This window comes from Microtus ochrogaster, chromosome 4, assembly GCF_000317375.1.
Source record: "Microtus ochrogaster isolate Prairie Vole_2 chromosome 4, MicOch1.0, whole genome shotgun sequence".
Lineage (NCBI taxonomy): Eukaryota > Metazoa > Chordata > Mammalia > Rodentia > Cricetidae > Microtus > Microtus ochrogaster.
This window is the reverse complement of record NC_022011.1, coordinates 53,049,289-53,060,226: the sequence shown is the minus strand read 5'-3', so window position 1 is coordinate 53,060,226 and position 10,938 is coordinate 53,049,289. Positions and strand designations below refer to the sequence as shown.

Genomic DNA, 10,938 nt, shown 5'->3' with positions numbered 1-10,938 from the left:
CTCTCTCTGTGTCTCTCTCTCTGTCTCTCTCTGTCTCTCTCTGTCTCTCTGTCTCTGTCTCTCTCTCTGTCTCTCTGTCTCTGTCTCTCTCTCTCCTGAGCTTGTCTCTGTCTCTCTGTCTCTCTGTCTCCCCTCTCTCTCTCTCTAAGCCTTAAGTGTCCTTTTCTATCAAATGGAGTGAACTCTTGTCCCTGTCTCATGGGATTAAACTAGCTGGTGTGTATTAAGTACTTAGACTCAAGCTCTTGATAAAAGCAGCATCAATGAATGTTGGCTTCCTTTTATTCTCTCCTGAAACAAGTGCTAAAAAAAAAAAAGTTCATGGGCTGGAGAGATGGCTCAGTGGTTAAGAACACTGACTGCTCTTCCAGAAGACCTGGGTTCAATTCCCAGCACCTACTATGGCAGCTTGTAACTGCCTGTAACTCCAGTTTCAGGAGACCTGACAGCTTCACACAGACATACAGGCAAAGTACAAACGCACATTAAATAAATAAATTATTTTTAAAAGTTCAGTGGATACTCATATCAGTCACACCACCCATTGTAAATGGCTGGGCTGGGGCCAGATGGACTGCTTCATTCCTGAGGAGCTGTCATTTGTATGAGTGGAAGCCAGGGAATAGACAGAGCTAGGGGAGGTTGCTGAACCCTCTTTGTGTCTAGCAGTTCAATACCCGGCAGCAAGCAAGCTTATGGTCGGAACACAAGCACTTTCTTCTTCTTCTTTTTTTTTTTTTTTGTTTTGTTTTTCAAGACAGGGTTTCTCTGTGGCTTTGGAGCCTGTCCTGGAACTAGCTCTTGTAGACCAGGCTGGTCTCGAACTCACAGAGATCCACCTGCCTCTGTCTCCCGAGTGCTGGGATTAAAGGCACGCGCCACAAGCACTTTCTTTGGGTTAGGGACAGACTCAAACACACGTCTGGGAGAAAATAAATACACAAGAAGGAAGGCAGGGAAGGAGGACGAGAGAAGAAAGCAAAGAAATTATCTAATCCAACCATTTACTTATGAATGAAGAAACTTCTCTAGGGAAGGCCCCAAGGCTTTCTCCCAAGGCCACACTGCTAAATGAGAGGCTGAACTGAAGCCTGGTTGGCACGTTCCTCTGCTGAGGCTTGCTCCTATAGCCCACAGTAGGAACTAAGCCTGTTGACTGCCTGTGTAGTCCGGTTTCAGCATTCCTTCAGAGAAGGGCAATTCTCTTCTGGCTGTGCAGCAAGGGCCACCATCCTATGCCCTTCCTCTGGCCTTCCAGTGCTAACACTGCCATCTCTAAAGGTCAAGGGAGAGAGCGGAGTAATACAACATGCGTGTCCTCTCATTTTTACCACTCATGCACGCATCCGCTCGCTCGGCATCGGTCTGTTAACATATGCTCTGAGTGCCTCTTTGCCTCCGTCACCGGGAAGCTGGGATAGAGGCTGCATCTGGGTAGATGGTACACCTTGGAGTGCGGCATTTCTGCTAGCAGATCTGTCAACCTATACATAGCCACAGAAAATGAAATGGCACCGTGTCCAGGAAAGGCCAGTCCCCTTTGTTCTTATATCAGATGCCACTAGCTTCTTTCTCTGAATTCATCTTCACATTCTTTTCCAATCTGGGCAATGCTGTTCTAGGCAAAGCGCCTTGGAGTCAAAGCTGATCATTCCAAGGACCACTTCAATGGTAGCGAACAGCCAACTGGCCTCTTAGTCTCTCACTTCCTTTGGAATCCATGCTACTCAGTCCCCCACACTGCTTTGCAACCTGCCTACTATTTCTGCTTCCTCTCTTCCCAGTCCCTTCTTTGTTAGAACTCCACATCATATGGAAGAACCAACCCCAGCTTCATGTTAAAGCCTTCTGGGATGCCAAAGCTGCTAATTAGTTAATCATCTCAACTCTGTTCTTGCCTCTGAACCCCCCTTGATTTCCTCCTCACCGCTTCCTTTCCTATGTTCCCACTTGGGTGCTGACCACCATCATCCACGAAGCTCCCCAAGCCCTACCCCACGTCTGCTGCCTCTAGCTCTCATCTCTGCAGTCAACTTCGGCAGGTAATGTTCGATTCATCACCAACACATATCGAGTGTCCCTCTTATCCTTCAGGCCTACTCTCCTAGCTAAAGCAACTGTCGTCTCTTACAAAAACCTGAGCATTGATTCCCTAACTTGTCTCGGTATCTGCAATCTATTTCCTCAAGCACCTGAGAAGCCTTCTAATGCGTGGCCCTGCTGCCACAGCCCATTCTGCACACTCTGCGGGACTTTTCTCCCAGTGCTCACTACTCTCCAATCCGCTCATCTTCTTTCAGGGTACTGTCATGCTAAATTAGCTCTCCTGCCTCGGGGCCTTTGCACTTGGTCTTCTTTTGGGCCAGGGATGGTCAGCCTCAGTTTATCACTTGGCTGACCACTTTGAAAATCTTTTCAGGAAGGTCTTCCTGTCTATTCAATCTCAAGTAGTTATCTGCTCTCCCTGTGGCTCTTCGTTGATCAGCACGTTTTATTGCCTTTACATAGTTATCTTCATGGGATATTATGTTTATTCATTCATTGACCGGCTCACTGCTTGTTCCTGCCCATCCCACAAACAGAGGGCCATGCTGAATAGTGATATGTGGATAGTAGAAGTATTCATAATGAAAATGCTGGAGGGATGGCTGGAAAGAGGGATAGGTAAAAGTATGGATACGTGGGAAGAAGGAAGAGATATGGATGGATGGATGGATGGATGGATGGATGGATGGATGGACGGACGGAAGGACGGATGGAAAAGCCGATGGGTAGAAAGAAGCATGGGATGATATATGTGTGCATATATAAAGATGGATGGATAAGAATAGGCAGATGGATTAATAAAAAAGGAAGATGGTTGAATGAAAAGAGAAAATGGAAGGATGGGAGAAAGCATGGATAGATGTCAGGATGAAGCTAACTCTCTAATCTGCTGGTTCTATTTTCTAACTGATATCAAAGCCTATTTGCAGGGTCAGATGTAGCTTGCGTCTTTTTATGGTGTGATGGAATGCAGTGTGGGAAAACGGAAAGAGGCACAGACGCTAAATCAATAGACTTGTGTTTGAACGACTCAGTCACTTAGTACCATCCCTGAGCACACCATTTGGTTCTTGTAGACCTTGGTTTCCCTAGCTAGGAAACTTGGATTCTACCGGCCTCCAAGATTTACTATAAGGATGAAAGAGAAATAAAGTTACGCATATAAATGGCCAGGTATGCAGAAATGTGTAATAAATGATCACTTATTTCTTTGCAAACTGATTGAAGAATGTAGCTGGCGAGCCTTATTTAAGCCCTTAATTATTTGCCTTACGTGTATGCAGTAGGTGCTTACTGAGTTAAGCGACTTTAATGGAAAAAAAATTCCGCATTCGGTCAACTGACAGATGATAGGCAGTGGTAAGAGATGAATATGGTGTTATTTTTCTACGAAAGACCTTCCTTCAGGAGCCATTTGCACAGGAGTGCTCTCAGGAACCGGGAGACTCATTTTAATGGCATTGCGTTTCCTGAAAACCAATGCGGACACAGCTTACTGGAGACCCTCACTGTGTGCGGTGAGACCCTTCCCCGCTGCAGTTCACTTGCAGTCAACGTAGCGTGTGTGTGTGTGTGTGTGTGTGTATGCATGCACACACAGCAGCAGCACACGTATGCTCGTGTGTGAGAGTGTTTCCTCACAGCACCCACGCAGTCCTTCACATCTTCTGTCCCGCCCCCCACGTCACACTCTGGCCCGAGGAACCCCTTGCCCTGGACCTGCCCCCAAGAACCATTCATAATTAAGTGCGGGGGGGGGGGGGTCTTGCTTTATGTCGCTTCCTTCTCCTCTAAGCAGGCAGCAGGGAACGCGGAGGGCTTGGAAAAGGGAGGTGCAGGGAGCAGACTGGAGCCTAGGATTTTGATTGAGAGGCCCCATTATCCACACTCTTAAAAAAATAACCGAATCTTTTCCTTTTTTATCTTGACCAATCTCATTTCACGCTCCACAAGAGGGAGGGAGGGAGGGAGAGAGGGAGTCCGGGGCCAGGAGGGAGAGAGGAGTCAGAATTCTGTATTTTCAACGCTGCATTAACCACATCGCCACGGTAACCGGGCAGCAACAAGTGCCAGCTCAGCAGGTTCCCAGGGAGCAAAGCCTCCTCTCCTTGATCCCTCCCCTCTCTCTGCCTAAGAGAACTCAACCCACCTGCCTGTGCACAGGGTGCCCGGAGTGGGTGGGTGGCTGGCAAAGATTAACCCCTGCCAGGGGGAAGCAGGCTTGGTGGAATGGGGCCAAGTCTTTAGGGTCAAAGCCAGGGAGGTTGGTACAGGGTTGTTATTGGGGTGTCACACATGGCCCTGAGTACAGAGCCCTCCCCCAAAAGCGTCAGGCCCTTATACCTATATGGGCAGTAGAAATGGTTCCATGGATCCCTGGAGCTTTCCCACATGGCTCCTAAAAGACTGGGACTTTCCCAAAGAAACTATTCATTTGTTCAGACCCTGAAATCCTGGGTCATCGGATCATGACTGGCAGACAGACACCAAAAGGACTGTCAAGCAAAATTCCAGGGCATTTCAAAATGAGTGTGAAGGACTCTTAGCTCACACTCTGTGGCATCCTTACAGTCGGTAGAACCTGGGCCCTACTCAGTGCTGGGTGAGTGTGGACCGCAGAGGAAGGTCTATTTCACTCATCACATCACCGGTGTGTTCATTATCACTGTTACCTTCACCATAATCATCATTGCCATCACTCAGATTTCAGAATTTATTGGAGAGGCAAACTGAGGTTCATTATCTGATTTCATTTAAATCACAGGAGACCAGGGGATTGGGCTCGTGTTTGTCTCACAGTGTTTATTTCACACTCTTCCACTTGAACGCAGTGCAAGAGGAGGAAGCAGGGGAGCTTGGATGTGAATGTAGGTGGGGAGTCTGGAGAGCTAAAGAAAAGCAGAGTCCAGGAGCCACGCTGGCACTGGGGATTTTCTCTGGGTGCTTATATGAAGGAACCCCTCTGGCCCATCCTTCAGTGTCCTTTGGGACCAGGCCTATCTCTTGTCACCTACTGGCTCCCATTTCTTTGATACTTCCCTTTTCCCATGCTTACGCCCAGTCCCTCAGCCCTTACCTGCCACCATGCCTGCGATAGCAGAAGAGGCATAGCTGCCCTGTCCACTGGTGGGGATGTGGGGTGGGTATCCAGGCAGCGTGGGCCCCACCATCTCTCGCCCTGGTAAAAGACACCAAAGAGTCATTAGTTGGCGTATAGGTGGCTCCCAGGCCCACCAGCCCACCCTGCCGAGGCTCAGCAAGTCCTTCCTCAGTCAATAGCGCTGGAGCCCCCAGCCATTCTCTAAACCTAATAGTTCTCTCCTCTGAGCCCGGCTTCTCATTTTCTCTGAGGAAAGAGACTCACCAAGCAAGGGGCTCTCGCAACTGCAGTCTTACTTTGTTCCCCATTCCCTAGGAGCTTTATTTTCACAAATATTTTATTCCTCTACAAAAAAATCAAGGTATTGGGTGCCAGGGGTGGAGTTCCCTTGGTCTTTCTCTCCCTGTCCAGCGTAGAGTCAGCCCCAATGGACTAAATAAATACACGAGAGGCCACAGAACTCAGGGCACCGCGTTTCACCTGGCTCTCAAAAGAATGACGAAAGCAGGCCTTGTGAAATAGAGAGAGATGGATGATCCATCACTGTCCTTTGGGGGATACATGGCAGACAAAGCTAATCAACCACAGAGGAAGCTCCTGCTGGTCGGCCTGGACTTCCAGGTGGATATAATTAATCAGAAAAGTAAGGGACATGAAGCATGTTGACGATTCCTGATATAAAAGGAACACCACCAAGGGACCGCTGTCTTTCCCACACGATCTTAACTGGCATTCCTATCAATCGTACTTCTTTAAAAAGCCATTTCCAGGATGTTTCATCCCCGATTGACCTCTGCCGATCTGTGATTTGTGGCATGCCTACATCCTCGTGATGCCAAGGCATCCCTATGAGCCCCCATCTCCCTGGATCTGTCTTTCCTTCGCATCCCTTCTGGGAGACCTCACTTGACCTGCTGGTGTTCTCTCCATCTACCCCAGCCCAAGAACCAGAGTCCTTGGACTGCTTGCCTCCTCATCGTTCCTGTTCTGTGGACCAGATCAGAATCTGCACATCCTGGCTGCCCAGGTCTCTTCGTGGGATGAACACTGACTCAGAATATTTAGTAACGATGGCCAGTCCACTCTGAAAATGCTACAATACGAATAATGAATTACTTGGGCAAACTAGTTCTTAGTGATGTTTGTAGAATTCCATCTCGGTGGTACTGATGTGACTGGCTGGTAAATTCTTTGTTGGGCAGCTGTCCTGTGCATTAAAGCATATAGAACAGAATCGCTGGCCTCTACCCACGAGACTTCAGTACACCAGGTGAGTATAAAGGATCTCCAGACATTGCTATATGACCCCAGGGTGGAGGAATCAGGGGTAAAATCACTCCTAGTAGAAATACCCTCGTGTCAGATGATAGCCACTCAGCCCAAACGCTTTCCACCATCTTCCTGTGAGTTCCTGACAACCAACTCACCAGACTTATCTTCTCTGTGTCACAGATTGTCCCCTCTTCCCATATACCCTCCCAGATCCGTCATCCCTAAACTTTTTGGAAGGGTACCTAGCTAATGATAAGAAATGGGAAGGTATACCATGACCCCATGTGAACTGTCAGCCACAAAGGGACTCACTCCATCTTACTCCATGAGGACAATTCTTTCATTCAACAGTGCTTATTGAGAAAGTTCTAAGAGCTAGGCACTTGAGGACTTAGCAGACAGACAGAGAGAGAGAGAGAGAGAGAGAGAGAGAGAGAGAGAGAGAGAGAGAGAGAACTGAAGAGCAAGCTTCACACTAAGATGAGAAGGTTCATTAGATAAGATGGACTAGAGACGCAGCCCTGCGGCAACACCTGCACTTTCAAGTTCTGTCCTTCCAGAGAGAAGGGACTGGAAACCAGAGGACTTTGGGTACTCATCCTGCTTCTATGGCTTTCTATTTGCCCTGAGACCAGTCACTCTGACCCTAAGCCTGTTTCCTCAATGGGGGCGGTGGTGAATATGCGCAGCCTTACACAAACTGGTCCTACAACTCCGAGGATTTGAGTATAATTCAACCTGTTCCTCATGCTCTAGGGAGACACTGGGTAGTGCAATGGACACATGCTAGAAATGTTCACATCGGTGAAGTTCTTGCAGAAAAAAATATCCTGTCAGAAATAAGCTGTTAGCATTCATTATTTAAAATGGCATTAGGATTTTTAGACACCTGAACACCAGTTTCAAATTGACCCGCCTTTCCTGAGTATCCAGCTCTGACTGGTCTACTGAACAGGTGGTCTCTGTTCACCTGACGTAAGGGCATCAGAAGAACAAAGGAAGGGCTGGAAACATGGAAAAAGAAAAGGAAAATGTGACATATTTAGAATGAAGAATAAACAGAAGATTTACCCAAAATCAGCTTTGATTTTCAAGACAAGGAGTCAGCAATATGATGATGCCATTGCTGGGGACGATGGTTGGGAAAGGGGGGTGTGAGGGAAGGGGAGCAGGATGGTGGACAGCAGGGTGACATATTAGAGAGAGACAGGGAGGGCTTGCTTAGGCTTCATGCATTTGCTTTTCTTCTCTCTGACCTACTAGAGGGAAGGAGGAAGCAAGAAAGGGGGAAGGAAGAGAAGGAGGGGGAAGTAGTGAGGGAGGGGGAAGACAGGGAGAGACAGAGCAAGGGGGAAGAAGAGCGGGGGGAGAGAGAGATTTTGAAACTGAGACTGAATACTAGATCCAGGCAAGACTACGAACAAGTCACTTAATTTCTCCAGACCAAAATCTTCCTATCTGCCACACAAAGATGTAATTCAGAGAAGAGCTTGTAACTAGGGTTCACCTTATTTCCTGGCTGGTGGAACTTCTAGGCACACTGTGTGGTGGATTTGGAGGCAGGGTCCATGTCTCCCATGAATTAATATTAGTTCTGGCTTTCTGGCCTTCTATTTGCTAACGCCAGTCTGTTGCTCCCTGGGCCCTTTCTCATGCTGGGAGCCTGTGGTCCCACGCCTCCCGCCCTCCTGGCCTTTGTCTACCACCTGAACAGCAGCTTCTTCTTGGCTGTCTAGTGTATATAGACTCCCTGGCCACACACCTCAGGCCACGGTTTAACCCATGATCTCTATCAGTGGGGCCTCACCCTATGAATACCAGCTCTTGCGAAAGAACTCACTGGTCTCTGTCCCCCTATTCAGGGACCTTAATCTTCATTTCTCCTCAGTTTCTCTCAGCAAGAAAGATTTCTGAGTCAATGGCCCAAACTGACCACTGAAGACTTCCCCTAATAAAACCTAGCCCTCCTGGAAAGACAAACAGGACACCGCCCTACCCAAACAGTACCTTCACAGACTGTCTCAACAGCCCCCACAAAACTCTCTGCTTCCATTTCTTTTATTTAAAGAAGATGTATTTGTTTCTGTATTTTATGTCTATGGGTGTTTCATCTGTATGCGCATTCTCATACCAGAATAAGATCCCCCAGGACTGCAGTGATAGAAGGTTATGGGCCACCATGTGGGTGTTAGGAACTGAACTCAGGCCCTCTGCAAGAGCAGCCAGTGCTCTTCATTGCTGAGCCATCCCTCCAGCCACTCTGCTTTAGTTTCTGAAAGAACAAGATTCTGTAGTGTGGGAATGCAGCTCAGCAGAGCACTGGTGTGGCTTGAATTTAATGCCCAGTATTGGAAACAAACAAACAACAACAACAACAAAGTCAGAGGGTCAAGAATCTTGAACCACATCAGGTGTGGTGATGCACGCCTTTAATCCCAACACTCAGAGGCTAGCAGGATCTCTGTGAGTTCCAGACCAGCCTGGTCTACAGTGAGTTCCAGGACCACCAGAGTGACATAGTAAGAGCCTGTCTCAAAACAAGAAATAAAACAACGGAGAATCTTGAACAATCTACGAAACAAAACAACAGAAGCCACCAGTTGGAGATGGACACACCCTTTGGTCAGACACACCCTCTTTCCCCATTCTGTTTTGAAGGCTCTTCATAATCAATTTCTTTTTACTATTCAATTCCACCTCCTTGGCACTTCCAATGGGGGCCTCTTTTTAAAATGTTGGCATGGGCATCAACATAGGTTGGTAGGCTACAAAGCGGGGTTCTCTAGGAAAATTCTGGAACCCCAGAGCTCTTGGTAAATATTCTAATTAGAGGTAGATTGCAGGAACTGAAAGCCACCAGCTAGAGGAAGGAATCCAGGGGGTAGAGGTGATTTTAGACTATTTCATCTGGCCCCTTTGATGTCTGCCCTCTGTGTAACCCCTTTTCAATGCCTTATCTTGTTCTGAAAGCAAGGAAAATTTATGGCAACCCAGAAATCTCTTTGGCAGGACTAAATATAATTTGTACAGAAGGATGGAGGAGGATCCTGGGCTCCTTGATGATAAAAAACCTAACTGCAGCTTTCCCATCCACTGAGCTGAAGTCAGTCTCAGAACAGCAAGTACAAGGATGTCCTTGATGTCACTGTCGTGGGCAGTGGGTTGGAATCCAACAGGCGGCTGTTGGGTGGGTAGGTGGGTGGGGGTGTTTTAAAGGGGGCTGCCAGGAACTGGAGGTAAATCTCACTATTGCCCAAGTCCTAGTGTTTCCTGTTTCTTGGCTGACCAGAAAAAATGCCGAGGCTCAGAGAGCAGTCATTCTGGAGACAACACTCACAGAACCCAGGGAGAAAAAGTCTGTGAAGCAGGTAAAAGAGGTTCAGCAGGTGGCAGGGCCACAGAGATGAGGGGCTAGGAAGATCCATGCAGCATCGAGCATGGCTAACTTCAGAATGAGAACTCCTGACTCTCCCTGCCACCCCTATGAGTGGGTATATGAGGCAGAATATCCCGGGAATGTGTTGCTCTCTGCCTCCTCCTCTTTCTCCCAGGTTTAGCTCTTCCCCTGGTTGGAAGGTTATAGTTCCTGGGCTCCTAAGCTCAGTCCATTTCTAACATTCCTCCACCCCTCCATGATCTCTCGACCTCATGAGGACTCAGTCAAGTGATGGGTATTTAGGGCCCATTTTGGCCAGCCCTCAGGTGGGAACGATCTGCACCGATCACCTGAACTCAGCTTAAACAGTCACCTACCTGTCTTGCCCCTAGGCTGAAGATCTGGGCTTGGCTCTCTAAACTCCAGTCCTAACCTGCTTCTTGCTCTTGGATCCCTGGACCCCAGATCCCAGAAGCCTGTTCACTCTTGTGTTCTTCTTACGGCCTTCACCTCGATACTAGATTTTTAACATTGTGGCCAGTCGTTCAGGAGTGATCCCATCTAGGCTTGGCTGTGGGGGTCACCTGGCCGAGGGTCTTCTACATATTTGGTTACCTCATACCTGAGTGACCACCTGGTGTCTGTTGTCAGCTGCTTTAGCCCATGGACTAGATGACCTCCTAGTCCGCCTAGTCCTGTAGCTGACTTGGAGGGCAGGTCCACTAAATTAACAGACAAGAGAAGCATCAGCCCTGATTGGACATATTGACAGGGATACTTCCAACTTTAGAAGGTGATAGAATGGGAGAAAGTGTGGGGCTTCGGGGCGAGGAAGTCTGCCCTAGGCTGTTCTAACTATAATCCATAATGCAGCCTATGTCTCAGGGTGGTGGTGGCCTATGCCTTTAATCCCAGCACCCAGGAGGCAGAGGCAGACAAATCTCTGAATTCAAGACCAGTCTAGTCAACCCAGTGAGTTCCAGAACAGTTAATGTTACACAGAGAAAACCTGTCTCAGAAAAAAGAAGGAGGAGGATGGGGGGGGAGGAGGAGAAGGAGGAGGAGGAAGAAGAAGAAAGAAGAAGAAGAAGAAGAAGAAGAAGAAGAAGAAGAAGAAGAAGAAGAAGAAGAAGAAGAAGAAGAA

General features: G+C 48.0%; 1 protein-coding gene across 1 annotated transcript in view; it reads right to left on the bottom strand.

Annotated features, from left to right (window-relative positions):
* Pax8 (paired box 8) overlaps positions 1-10,938 on the bottom strand; it is a 47,616-nt gene that overhangs the window by 3,667 nt on the left and 33,011 nt on the right. The window contains exon 9 of the mRNA XM_026778637.1: positions 5,123-5,224. Within this exon, the coding sequence (XP_026634438.1) occupies positions 5,123-5,224 (102 nt within the window). The remainder of the gene's footprint in view (positions 1-5,122; positions 5,225-10,938) is intronic.